The sequence below is a fragment of the Rhipicephalus sanguineus genome, chromosome 6, assembly GCF_013339695.2.
Source record: "Rhipicephalus sanguineus isolate Rsan-2018 chromosome 6, BIME_Rsan_1.4, whole genome shotgun sequence".
Taxonomy (NCBI): domain Eukaryota; kingdom Metazoa; phylum Arthropoda; class Arachnida; order Ixodida; family Ixodidae; genus Rhipicephalus; species Rhipicephalus sanguineus.
The window spans coordinates 14,308,181-14,322,715 of record NC_051181.1 but is presented as its reverse complement, the minus strand read 5'-3'; the positions used below and the strand labels follow the sequence as shown (position 1 = coordinate 14,322,715).

General features: G+C 49.1%; 1 protein-coding gene across 5 annotated transcripts in view; it reads left to right on the top strand.

Annotated features, from left to right (window-relative positions):
* Positions 1-14,535, top strand: part of LOC119395608 (trafficking kinesin-binding protein milt) — a 469,019-nt gene that overhangs the window by 384,302 nt on the left and 70,182 nt on the right. The window contains exon 13 of one of the 5 annotated variants that reach the window (XM_037662591.2): positions 2,885-3,479. The exons of the other annotated variants lie outside the window; for them this stretch is intronic. Within the exon in view, the coding sequence (XP_037518519.1) occupies positions 2,885-3,099 (215 nt within the window). The 3' untranslated portion in view covers positions 3,100-3,479. Of the gene's footprint in view, positions 1-2,884; positions 3,480-14,535 lie in introns of those variants that run through there. 5 annotated transcript variants of the gene reach the window in all.

Sequence of the window (14,535 nt, the reverse complement as noted above, 5' to 3'; positions counted from 1 at the left end):
ATCGCAGACGAATCAGTCACGTGACATGTGACGTCTTTGGGATCTCTCCGCGGCTTGCATTCACACGACAGGGGAGAAAAGCAGACGACGGCGCGGACGGATCGGCCCTACCCTCGCTCCCAGGAGCATAGGTAACGGCGCAGGCGCGCGCGGGTGCCACGATGGCTGTTGCTCTCGAAGTTGCAGCAGACGACGAAGAGGAGAGCAGTTTTCTTCAGCGCAAGCGATCGGTCTGGGTCAAGCCGTGGCTCACCAAAACTCTCGGGATGCTTACAGATATTAAATAAAGCATACCTGGAGTGTACGGCCCACAATCCGGGTACCGCTCTTGCATCTCGTCGAAAATTTGTTGCCACAACATAGAGCGAAGGATACTGTTCGAGTAGTCTCGGGTCCCACAGAGCAGGAAACTGCTGCACCATCGACAAAAAAATCACAGCATATCCATGTGGTGAATGATGATGAGTGGGAAGAAGCGAACTCGTGCTGCAGCACGGCGATGGCATTGGCGCGAGCGTGGTGCTTCTTGATGGAAGATATTGTGACTAGATTGTTCGAGAACCACAATCTGTTGCACACACCGCAACTATGGCCGAAACGGTTGTCAAGGAAGTCCAGCTGGAAACGCGCGTCGGCGCCTTCGGGCAGAGCCCGCCTGATGCGTTTTGCAGCCAACCTGCTCGCACATCCTCGGGCTCTGCCTGCCGGTACGCGCGCTTTCTCGCCGCTCCACGGTCCTTCACATTTTGAAGATCCGATTCGCGCTGCAGCCGTGCAGCTTCGGCCTCGCGGGCTCGAACGGTGGGGTCTTCGTGCTGCAGCCGTGCAGCTTGTCGAGCAGCTTCGGCCTCGCGGGCTCGAATGGCGGAATCTGCTTCGCGGCGTCGACGTGCAGCTTTGGCCTCGCGGGCTCTCACCTCAGGATTCTGTCTGCGAGCGTGCGCTGCCGCTGCCTTCCGTGCCCTCCGTTCCACAGCCTTGTCTTCCATCTGGCGACTCCGAGCTAAAGAGAAAGCGTGCCAAGAGGGAGCCTCATGGCACGTTACTTCTGAAACGTCGTCTTCTTCTTCTACTGCATACCAGAACGCGCGCAGTAAAGAAGAAAGAATGCCACACAGGTGAACACGCATGAGAGTCACTCGTCAACGTTGTCTTCTTCTTCTACTGCATACCAGAACGCGCGCTTCTCACGAGCTAGAGGTGGCTACTACAGCGCTACAAACGGAGGATGGAGAGACCCACGGCATAAGGAGCTTCGCCCCTAAAAAGAAATACGTTGCATCATCGGTGAATCTGGAGCCGTACGACGCCAGGCCTGCGACACTCTCCACGAGTTCGTCCATTTTCAGTCGCCCTGAAATGAAGTTGCCGAGAAGACCGATGGCCGCGTACAGTTCCGTTTAGAGTAGCGTCGCCTTCGTATTGCGCGCGCTTTTCAGCAAAAGCGACTTGGATTGGATTGAAAAAAATTCATGGTTGCCAGTCGAACGCGTTTCGCCGCCAGGATTTTTGTATTTTTCGCCGAAGATCCCCACTGATCCCAAGTGTGATTTGGGTCTCCGCCGTTTCGCGAATTGGTCCGCGCGAACAGGAGGAGGAGCGCGGGAACGGGTGACGTATAATGGCGTAGTACGCGATCCGCGGGGTCGAATTGAGATTTTGTCCGTCGTCGGAATGCAGCTTAAAGGAGTACTGACATGAATTTTAAAATTTTTCGGATTGTTGCTCTAAATGAAAGCACGGGTGTCGATAACCCTAAAAAGAGTGTCTTGGTGCCTGGGGATGCATTACATATATTTTTAATACCGCTTCTTTCAACCAGCAGTTTCGGTTTCGGTTTCGAGAGGGCGGCTTCCTAGTGACGTGTCAGGTCGGCCCGTGACGTCACGGGCAGACAGCAACCCACGAAATATGCACCTGCTGTCCTTTGCTGTCAGTCGAACGTGGTTCATGATGAGTGAACTGTCGTCCAGTGCCTCCGACAGCGATTTCTGTGATTTAGGCTGCATGCAGGACCCAGATTTCGCAAAACCAAGTGAGCCGACTTGAAACGTCATAGGGCTCTGCATGCGGTGAAGCTGCCTTGCAGATGCTGGGAGATGAAAACTTTAAAAATCAAACTTAAATATTTATACGTGTTTCCCGGATGCGGTGTGGGGAGAGCGTTAACACTACATGCCAAGGAAACCAAAAACGTCCGTTTTGTTGCACTTCAAAATCGTGTCAGTACTCCTTTAACGGCGCACCAGTGTTCAGCGAACACTTGGACGATGCGCGCTTCTAGTACCTTGGGCGCGAAAGAAGTGCAGGACGTGCCATCAGCAACCGGATTCTTTCCGAAGAGGCCGTCAAAATTGCCAACAGCATGCATTTGGGAAACTTCGTAGCCTCCAGCCATGGCATAAATCGCTAAAAACAGCGTTTCGGTGTTGCAATGCACCGCGCTACGAACGAGAGCCAGAAGACGCCCGAGGAACTTTCGGAGGCAGCAAGTGCCTTTCGGTCTTCCACGAACTCGCTGCGATGGCGCAACAGGTACACCTTATATAACATGGCCAACATGGATCAGACGATGGTGTGAATAGACAACTCCGCCAACAGGACGAACAACGTGGTCGGCGAAAGCACCATACGGATTGCGAACACTGGATGTGCCCGGCGAGGCTTCACGATTTGCCTAGCTGCTTGCGATACCGGCCACAAGCTCCCGGCCTTCATTATCTTCAAGGAGCAAAGCGGAAAAATTCCAGCCAGGGCCTTTGCGAGCCTTCGCATACCAGGTGAGAATAATTGATATCAGGTGAGAATTTTTTTGATGGGGGCGAGGGGTCACATTGTCGCCTAGTTCGTTTTATCACAACGCTGACTTTTTTCCCATTCATAGCAAATGTTCGTCTCACCGCCACGAAAAACGGCTGGATGACATCGGAGAAAATGCAAGAATGGCTGTCGAGAGTCTGGGGCCCAAACGACGACGTGCAACGCTTACTAGCATTGGACCAGGCGCCCATCCATAAGACACAAGCCGTCACAAATGCCTTCAAGGAGTACGACACCGATGTGCTTTACGTGCCTGCGGGGTGCACGAGCATCCTGTAGCCTGCTGACGTGTATTGGAATAAGCCGTTCAAGTCCACCTTGTGGCATTTGTGGGAGCAGTATATGCGTGAGGAAGCGTGATCACCGAAAGGAAACTTGAAGAAGCTGTCGCGGCAACATGTGCTCGATTTTGTTGCCGAGGCGTGGGCCGCTGTACCCGAGGAAACAGTGGCACGGTCCTTCAAGGGATGCGGTATTAGTAATGCGCTCGATGGCTCGGAGTACGGCAACCTGCACAGCGGACTGGCCGATGTTGGAGCTGTGGTGCCAGAAGACCGCGGCGGACTTCAAGTGGAATGCTTCGACCTGTTTTTTGCAGCTGACTCGGAGGAGTCTTTCGATGGTTTTGAAAGCGATTAAAAGCTACAACAAATCCTGGGCCTAAATAAAGTTCACTGTAATAAAATTTTAATCCATGCGCACTGCCTTTTTTTTTTTTTGCCGCCATCTTCAATTTTGGTGCAGTTCTGAGATAGCCCCCCCCCCCCCTCACTTTGCCGGCAATTTCGACTTCTTTGGGGGGGGGGGGGCGGGGGGGAGGCGCTTGCTTGGAATTTTACGGTAAAATGTAATCCAGTCTCCATAGTGTCCAGCATTTTAAAATGGATGCTTAGGCCACTTGGCTCATACTTAGGAAGGAGAAAACAGTGCAATAAGACAAAACGGACAGATAGAGACACATATTCAGCGCTGACTCACAACTACATTATTCCTTTAAGTGCAAGGCCTTTCGTGGCATGCATCAGAGCAACAGAAAGGAGATTACAAGAAAACTTGTGATGACAATGACACGTGTCAAGAAGTTGCCGAAAGACATGAAAAGGTGGAAGCCTTAAAATTGAAGCCTGTAGAAATATAAATTCTAAAAACTAATGAGAAACAAGGAATATAAAAGCTCAAGACAGAACATAGGTAGACGAAAACATGTGGTCAAAACAGAACGCTACCCGCCACGGTGGTCTACTGTTATGGTGCTCGACTGCTGACCTGCAGGTTGCGGGATCGAATCCCGGCCGTGTTTTCAATGGAGGCGAAAGTACTTGAGGCCCGTGTGATTAGATTTAGACGTACATTAAAGAACCCCAGGTGGTCCATATTTCCTGAGCCCTCTACTACGGCATCTCTCATATTCGTATCGTTGTTTTGGAACGTTAAACCCCAACAATTATTATTATTATAAAACACATATGCTAGTAAGCAGTCATGCATTGAACGTAATGTAGTCATGCATTGAACGTAATGTACCTCCTTGTTTGAGAAGGACTGTTAGGGCCTGCTGACACAACTATAACCAAGCCTCTGTATTTCGGCTGCCTCTAAAATTTTGTGAACAAGTTGATCGCCATGTGACGAACAACTTGTTCAAGAAAGTGCTTGCAGTGTTATGTTTCACACATGTCTGTTTGCAAAAAAGCACCACAACCCAATTATGCTGTGTGCGCAATGAATCGTGTATGCTGTGGCATTGTTGTGCAGCAGCATTATGTTGGACAGACAGCGTCAGTCTCGGAGAGTACCAACAGAGCCTGCCACGTGCTGTCATCTAGGAATACATTCCCTTTTGAAGGGTGCACTGTCATAGACGTGCATGGCGATCAGCTTGTTTGCGAAATTCTAGAGGCAGCCGAAATTGAGAGGCTTCATGATAGTTACTTCAGCAGGCCCTCACTTTCCCTCCTAAAGGAGTACTGACACGATCTTGAGACATCGCAAAAGGGACATTTTTGTTTCCTTGGTATGCAGTGTCAGTGCTCTCCACACACCGGAGTCGGAGAACACGTATAAAATATTTTAATTGTACTTTCAACTTTTCGTCGCTGAGCATCTGCAAGCCAGCCTCACTGTAATGGGCATTATCCCGAAGAGTCCCTGAGTTTGTGAGCTCTGTGTCCTGCAAGCAACCTAAGTCACAGAAATCACTGTCAGGGTCACTGGACGACAGTTCACTCATCGTTGTTTATGTGCACCACGAGCAGAAGACAGATTTGCCGCTAGTATGTCGTGAGTTTCTGTATCCGCGTGACGTCACACTGCTATGAAATGTCACTCAGAAGCTGCCCCCTCGATATTGAAACCGAAAGTGTCTTTTTAAGGTAGCGGTAATGAAAATATATTTGATGCATTCCCAGGCACCACAATACTCGTTTTAGGTTTCTCCACACCAGTTTCAGTATTTTTATTTAGAGCAACAATCCGAAAAATTTTTAAATTCGTGCCAGTGTTCCTCTAAACAAGGAGGTACTGTCGTGCTCAATATGACTTACAACACGGGAGCGCGTGGCCTCAAGAGCTCATGGCTTCAAGTTGCTCTTATTTCCACAACTAAATGATATTTTCTTATTGGGTATCATCCCCAAGTGGCAGAACATCGTCTTATTGTGTGATGGCCTCACCTGGTCATTGCTGAGATCGACATCTACACCACGAACTCTTGGTGTTGCAACTGCGGACCCGACACCCGCTGCTTGCATCACCCGTGAGAGACTGGATTCTACGACGTTCTTCGAATAGTGCCCCACAGATGATGCCCTTTTTTTTTACTCACATTTTTCACCATGGCTTGGGTCGTGTGCCATGAGCCCTCCTCTGACTATTCATACACGTGGACCCGGCAGAGGTGCACAGCGTCAAGGAATTTTCTGCTCCTCCCACACCAACGCGTACCATTGAAACTTTCTATCATTCGGCACGTGCCTTGTACTGCTTTACTTATGACAGGATCTCACGGGCACAGATTCTTCTTTGGGTATATTTGTGTCAGGAATGTGCATGTGGAGAGTTTTATTGTATGTTGTGGCTTTCCCAAGAACGCCATTCCACTCTGTGAAAGGGGGGTGACCAGCAGAGCGGAGGGACACCGAACCGCTTATGTGATACATATAACGGATGTGCAAGTGTACAGTGTTACTGAAGGTTGCGGCTTTCACCAGAATGTCATTCCACTCCATGAAGTTGGGTGACCAGTGGAGTTGACCGGCATTGAATCTCCTTTGGCATATGTTTAAGGAATGTGCAAGCGTAGAGTGTTATTGTAGGTTCTGGCTTTCCCAAGAACGCCATTCTATTCTGTGAATGTGGGACCAGCAGAGCTGACGGGCGCAGATTCTCATTTGTGTCAGGAATGTGCAATCGTACGGTTTATTGTATGTTGTGGCTTTCCCAAGAACGCCATTCCACTCTTTGAAAGGGGGGTGACCAGCAGAGCAGGGGGACACCTAACCTCTTATGTGATACATATAACGGATGTGCAAGTGTACAGTGTTACTGAAGGTTGCGGCTTTCACCAGAATGTCATTACACTCCATGAAGTTGGGTGACCAGTGGAGTTGACGAGCATTGAATCTCATTTGACATATGTTTAAGGAATGTGCAAGCATAGAGTGTTATTGTAGGTTCTGGCTTTCCCAAGAACGTCATTCTATTCTGTGAATGTGGGACCAGCAGAGCTGACGGGCGCAGATTCTCATTTGTGTCAGGAATGTGCAATCGTACGGTTTATTGTATGTTGTGGCTTTCCCAAGAACGCCATTCCACTCTCTGAAAGGGGGGTGACCAGCAGAGCAGAGGGACACCGAACCGCTTATGTGATACATATAACGGATGTGCAAGTGTACAGTGTTACTGAAGGTTGCGGCTTTCACCAGAATGTCATTCCACTCCATGAGGTTGGGTGACCAGTGGAGTTGACGGGCATTGAATCTCCTTTCGCATATGTTTAAGGAATGTGCAAGCATAAAGTGGGGCTCTTCGATTTTCCACTTCTGGCTACCCGCGGGCTGCCAGAGCCAGCCAGAGCGCGCTCGTTCTTCTCGGGTTGCTCCGACCCCCCCGCAGTGCACTTGCGGTTGGCGTTCGTTTTTCTCGGCTTGGACGGTTCTGGCGACCCGCGGGGAGCCCGAGGGTCGCCAGAACCTTCCAGGACAATTTAGTCGTGGAAGCTCTCTGGAAGGTTTCGGGCTAGCAGACGCCGAAAAGAGACGATACGCGCTCGCCGCCATCTTTGTGAGGACTCAACGGATTGCAATGCGGGCGCTTGCGGACTACACCTTTGCTTGTCCTTACGCTCGGGGCGCTCGGCGCTGTTCCGCCGTGTGAGATGGCGCGATTACGAGTGGCGGCGAGCATTTGGCGCTAATGTTTATTGCTTTTCTTATGTGTCCCGTGAAGTTTCCTTCCGTGAACAACGCGGCAAACTGTCGCGTTCTAACCATTCTAACTGCGTCGTGCACATGTCCCAAAAGTTATGTACACGTTCGTACGAACGCATGGATACCCCTTTCGAGTTTATTTTTTCGTAGTAGTATTCGATTGTGGTGTCGTGTGTGCTTTATATGCATTTAGCTGAGACGATTGTGATCGAACTAGGTATTTCGCTCCGTCGCATGTTTCCGTGCGTGAACCCCGTCAGAACTTAATTATTTCAACTAGGTCTTCGATGTTGATAAAATGCACTGATCGAATAAATGCGATCGCGACATTTTGTTTTTTGTGTGATCCTCGTTGGTCGCGAACGGCGTGCGAGCGTACTTCGATCTACGGGCTAGTATGGGAAACGTGCTCCACCTACAGGTGGCGCGACAATGCAGTGCGTCAGCGCGCCGTCAGCGCCGCGAGTGGCCACTCAGTTGTCAAGTGTCGGGCTACGAAATCGCGTCTCTCCTGCTGCGCCCGCGTTTTGTGGACGTGCGTGTGCGCGATGGCGACTGGTGTTATAAAGTGCGCCGGCTTCAAGAACGTAAACAGCGCAGGGTTTTTTAGAGCCTCCAACGAAGAGAAAGAACACAAATTATGCCGCAGCAGGCACGTTTTCGACGTGACGGAAGAGAGCACGGTCCGACAGAGTATTCTAAAATGGAGATGCGTGCAACAGGCCAACGTGAAGCAGGAAGCATATGCTGTCATCATCGAGGTTTGTGCGCACGCTTTTTCATCATTTTACCTGCTTATTCGAGTAAACGATGACATTAACGTCAAACATGTGCTGTAGCGAGATGTTGTCTTGAGGGCAACCGAGTGCGATCGGCGCAAGTAGTACGTACGATCGCCTTACGTGTTGCATTTAGTGATGCCGTAACAATTGTGCGAAGCTTTCTATGCTGCAGTTCCGTTTGTGGACGTTGCTCGGGCTGCATGAGTGCTTGGGTAAATCTGTTACGTGTCATCTTTGCAAGCGATATCTTAGCCGTCACGTAGTATAAAAGTGGCGCGGCACCGCTTGCATGCGCAGCGCTGTCAAGGGGCAAATGCAATACAGGTGTAATAAAACTTAAAATTCGCGCGGTCCCCGATGCATTGTGCCACGCATCCGGCTCTTGTTTCTTACTGTTCCCGTTTATGAACTGCGCTGTCTGCTTATACGTAGGGCGTACGAATAACATTTTTTACCTGCAAATGAGCATGACTGAATGATGCTCGCCTTTATGTGCCTATGAAATTGCCTGAACTGTGGTCCGCGTAACAATAACGCACGTACAGCTAAGCGACGGCTTCCAGTAATTTGACAATATGGTCATGTCCGTGAACTGCAAGATAACTGTTGGCTGATGTACGTAACTTTAAGTGCACGCGCTCTGTAATATGCATGTGTACTTTTCAGCATTAATTACTTTAGACTATCAACACTAAAAACACGCTTTTTCAATTGCACCGCCCAGAGGCCGGGTGTAACTTGAGTATTCTCTTTTCCAGCTTGATGGAACTATAGGCTGGTCACCAGAGCTCACTGCAACTGTAGGGGTGGTGTTGAAGGCCACTGCAAGCATGCAGCAGCAGTTGTAGCTTTTGTCAACAGTGAAGAGTCAGCAAAACTTCAGCAATCGCCGAAGTTTTGCGGTACGTCGGCGGAAAAACAGCAGGAGCGTACGAGGGAGAAGCTGAATCCGTCGATGACTTTCCGCCAACAAAATGTACACTGCAGACCCGAGACCATTTTGCCGGCTGCCACTCGGTTCCGTTTGCACTGTAAAAATACCGGTTCACTTGCGTGGAGCGTAAATTCACAGCGAACTAGCTACAACGTATACTTCATGACCATGCACAGGATCACTTCACACGCCGTACGCTGCGAATCCACCGTTCCCGCTGGTCTAGGAGGCTTTCTCGCCCCGGAAAACAAGAACTTTTGTTCCAGGGGGTCATTTCTTATATCTATTAGCGCAGTTGACGACGCAGCAATTCATGCGCGACATTGCAAAACTCCTCCAACGGCGTGACATGGCTCGGCTCGTGGAGCGGCTGCTGCACGTAGCACGCCAATTCGTTTCGTTCACTCCCGCATAGCGGCGCCACCAGCTCAGTGCACGTTCCCCATATGAGGTATGGTATTATGTTATGCAACGACGCGTCGATGTGAAAAAACGAAGATGAATTCAGAAATGTATACATCCTTTTGTTGCTTATTTCATCGTCGGCTTTGTCTTTTTCCACTTCTTAGTAATAATTACATGCAGTATGTACGCGGTTATCACCTAGTAGCTCAAATGAAAGCTGAGCTAGTACATGAGATTTTCGGAGTGCCACTTAGGACTGGAAAAGAGGCTAAGGCAACATCTGCCAAAACGAGTCGAAGACGCGTCACACGGAAGTTTATTTTAGATATAACGCGCACTCGTGGTACCCATACCGCCGCATGTCTCAAGTTATGACAAAACGCAAGCTGGTCAACGCGTGTGTGCGACGTAGTACGCGATAGATCCTCGAGCTCTTTTGGGGACACGATCACTTTCGCGAGATTTTCGCGTCGTGTTGTGCAGCGACTGTTACACGTACTAAGCAGACGTGAGCTGGTTAAGCCGTTAGCGGCGCGGTAGCTCACCTTGCATCGCTTTCGTGGCGCCGTGCGCCAGCTGGCTGTTTTGTTCGCGGACGGCGCGAGTTGCGCACGATTTTGCGAACGTACGTGATCGTATCCCAAATCCGTATGCTCGAGAATATCGCTTCAGCTCTTCAGCGAACCTAGCCACATATTTTCAAGCGGGCAATGCAGAAAAACCAACGCGCACGCGGCGCAAAGTTTCGTTTGCTGCCACGGCGGTAGCGTTTGTTTACGTTTACGCTGGCTGTCCCAGCGTTCGATTTTGTAATCTTGGGGCAGTTTCGGGTTGTCTCGGGCTTCCCACACACGTGACCAAGACGCTACTTCCTGTCCCGACCGGAACTAGCTGGCTGACCCTCTGGCTATCTCTGGCTGCCAGAGAACTGCCAGAAGTCCGAAAATCGAAGAGCCCCAGTGTTATTGTAGGTTCTGGCTTTCCCAAGAACGCCATTCTATTCTGTGAATGTGGGACCAGCAGAGCTGACGGGAACAGATTCTCATTTGTGTCAGGAATGTGCAATCGTACGGTTTATTGTATGTTGTGGCTTTCCCAAGAGCGCCATTTCACTTGTGAAAGAGGGGTGACCAGCAGAGCAGAGGGACACCGAACCTCTTATGTGATACATATAAGGGATGTGCAAGTGTACAGTGTTACTGAAGGTTGCGGCTTTCACCAGAATGTCATTCCATTCCATGAAGTTGAGTGACCAGTGGAGTTGACAGGCATTGAATCTCCTTTGACATATGTTTAAGGAATGTGCAAGCGAAGAGTGTTATTGTAGGTTCTGGCTTTCCCAAGAACGCCATTCTATTCTGTGAATGTGAGACCAGCAGAGCTGACGGGCGCAGATTCTCATTTGTGTCAGGAATCTGCAATCGTACGGTTTATTGTATGTTGTGGCTTTCCCAAGAACGCCATTCCACTCTCTGAAAGGGGGGTGACCAGCAGAGCAGAGGGACACCGAACCTCTTATGTGATACATATAAGGGATGTGCAAGTGTACAGTGTTACTGAAGGTTGCGGCTTTCACCAGAATGTCATTCTACTCCATGAAAGTCGGTCACCAGTGAAGTTGACGTGCATTGAATCTCCTTTGGCATATGTTTAAGGAATGTCCAAGCGTAGAGTGTTATTGTAGGTTCTGGCTTTCTCAAGAATGCCATTCCACTCTGCGAAGGTCGGTGACAAGCACAGCTGAGGGGCACCAAATACTCCTTTTGAATTTTTTCTAACGGATGTGCAAGCGTAGAGCATTATTGTAGGTTTTGGCATTCCCAACAACGTCATTCCACTCTGTGAAGGTCGGTGACAAGCACAGTTGAGGGGCACAAAGTACTGATTTTGAAATTTTTCTAAAGCATGTGCAAGTGTAGAGCATTATTGTAGGTTTTGACATTCCCAAGAACGTCATTCCTCTCTGTGAAGGTCGTTGACAAGCACAGCTGAGGGGCACCAAGTACTCCTTTTTAATTTTTTCTAAACGATGTGCAAGCGTAGAGCATTATTGTAGGTTTTGGCATTCCCAACAACGTCATTCCAATCTGTGAAGGTCGATGACAAGCACAGTTGAAGGGCACCAAATATTCCTTTAGAATTTTTTCTAAAGGATTTGCAAGCGTATATTGTTATTGTAGGTTTTGGCACTCCCAAGAACGTCATTCTACTCTGTGAAGGTTGGTGACAAGCACAGCCAAGGGGCACCAAGTACTCCTTTTGGATGTTTTCTAAAGGATGTGCAAGCGTAGAGTGTTATTGTAGGTTTTGGCATTCCCAAGAACGTCATTCCACTCTGTGAAGGTCGGTGACAAGCACAGCTCAGGGGCACCAAATACTCCTTTTGAATTTTTTCGAAAGGATGTGCAAGCGTCTAGTGTTATTGTAGGTTTTGGCATTCGCAAGAACGTCATTCCACTCTGTGAAGGTCGGTGACAACCACAGCTGAAGGGCACCAAGTACTCCTTCTGGATTTTTTCTAAAGGATGTGCAAGTGTAGAGCATTATTGTAGGTTTTGGCATTCCCAATACCGTCATTCCACTCTGTGAAGGTCGGTGACAAGCACAGCTGAGGGGCACCAAGTACTCCTTTTGGATTTTTTCTAAAGGATGTGCAAGTGTAGAGCATTATTGTAGGTTTTGGCATTCCCAACAACGTCATTCCACTCTGTGAAGGTCAGTGACAAGCACATTTGAGGGGCACCAAATACTCCTTTTGGATTTTTTCTTAAGGATGTGCAAGTGTAGAGCATTATTGTAGGTTTTGGCATTCCCAACAACGTCATTCCCCTCTGTGAAGGTCGGTGACAAGCACAGCTGAGGGGCACCAAGTACTCCTTTTGGATTTTTTCTAAAGGATGTGCAAGCGTAGAGTGTTATGTATTTTTTGGCATTTCCAAGAACGTCATTCTACTCTGTGAAGGTCGGCGACAAGCACAGTTGAGGGGCACCAAATACTCCTTTTGAATTTTTTCTAACGGATGTGCAAGCGTAGAGCATTATTGTAGATTTTGGCATTCCCAACAACGTCATTCCACTCTGTGAAGGTCAGTGACAAGCACAGTTGAGGGGCACCAAATACTCCTTTTGGATTTTTTCTTAAGGATGTGCAAGTGTAGAGCATTATTGTAGGTTTTGGCATTCCCAACAACGTCATTCCCCTCTGTGAAGGTCGGTGACAAGCACAGCTGAGGGGCACCAAGTACTCCTTTTGGATTTTTTCTAAAGGATGTGCAAGCGTAGAGTGTTATGTATTTTTTGGCATTTCCAAGAACGTCATTCTACTCTGTGAAGGTCGGCGACAAGCACAGTTGAGGGGCACCAAATACTCCTTTTGAATTTTTTCTAACGGATGTGCAAGCGTAGAGCATTATTGTAGATTTTGGCATTCCCAACAACGTCATTCCACTCTGTGAAGGTCAGTGACAAGCACAGTTGAGGGGCACCAAATAGTCCTTTTGGATTTTTTCTTAAGGATGTGCAAGTGTAGAGCATTATTGTAGGTTTTGGCATTCCCAACAACGTCATTCCCCTCTGTGAAGGTCGGTGACAAGCACAGCTGAGGGGCACCAAGTACTCCTTTTGGATTTTTTCTAAAGGATGTGCAAGTATAGAGCATTATTGGAGGTTTTGGCATTCCCAAGAACGTCATTTCACTCTGTGAAGGTCGGTGACAAGCACAGCTGAAGGGCTCCAAGTACTCATTTTTGATTTTTTTCTAAAGGATGTGCAAGCGTAGAGTGTTATTTTAGGTTTTGGCATTCACAAGAACGTCATTTAACTCCGTGAAGGTCGGTGACGAGCACAGCTGAGGGGCACAAAGTACTCTTTTTGGATTTTTTCTAACAGATGTGCAAGTGTAGAGTGTTATAGTAAAAGCTCGTTAATTCGGATTTCACTGGACCGAAAAAATGTCCGAATTAACCAAATGCCGAATTATCGAATGATCAGGAAAAACAACATTAAAAGCAAGTTGGAGAAGCATACCTTTATTTGCTGAAGTATTTTGTAATGGTCGCCTGCGTTTTTTGCGCAGATTCCGGCTGACATTTGACATTACAATTTTTCTTAACTCTTCCAAATGGCCAACAGCATGCACGCTGTCGGAAGTGCTCAGGTAAACTTCCTCTAATGTCAAAATGGCCTCCCAGACTTGTCGTGAGGTGCGATGAGGTTGCGGCATCATTAATAATTTTTTGATCGGTCAGGAGACCAGTCGTGGCGACACATAACATCAATCGCGATGTAGTCCTGAAGGGTCATATCTGTGGGAGCGACAGCATCGAAGGTCGGGCAGTCATCGTCGGTGGACACTGCTGACACCTCGTCGACGCCGTCGTCAGCTACTGCCGCATGCTCGGGCCTCAGATGCAAACACGGTCACAACAGAAAAAAAAGAACTCCGGAAGGAGTGACGGTGCCGACACAACACAAGGGAGAATGGCGTGGGAGGCGCAGTGGAGCGGACATGGAGGAAGGAAAAACTAGAGGGAGCATGATGTCACGCGATTGAAGCCCACCGTGTCGGCCCAACACGTGATCAAAACGTCAGAGCGTGCGGTAGGTTTTAGTACTACCGGTGGAGTTCTGTTTTTGAACCGCCGGCTGGTCTGCGCCGAACAAGCGCGCTTCGATTAAAAGCTACCGGGCGCCATAACCCGAAGTCTCGGCAAACCTCATTTCTTGCGTGATCATGACGCAAAGGTCACGTGTTGGGCCGGCACTGCTGGCTTCACAACGGGTTGGCTTGGCAAGGCTGGCTGCGTGACGTCATGCTCCCTCCTTTCTTATTCCTTCCTCCATGTCTGCGCCGAACAAGCGCGCTTCGATTAAAAGCTACCGGGCGCCATAACCCGAAGTCTCGGCAAACCTCATTTCTTGCGTGATCATGACGCAAAGGTCACCTGTTGGGCCGACACTGCTGGCTTCAAAACGGGTTGGCTAGGCAAGGCTGGCTGCGTGACGTCATGCTCCCTCCTTTCTTATTCCTTCCTCCATGGGAGCGGAGCAAAGAAAGAAGACGCCGACGTTCAGTGTCGCTGCGATCGCCCCCACTAGGTGATGACGATGGCGATGTCACTCAGGTTTCGGTTTCACTCCAGTGGTGCCAGCGCTGCTTTACCGCACT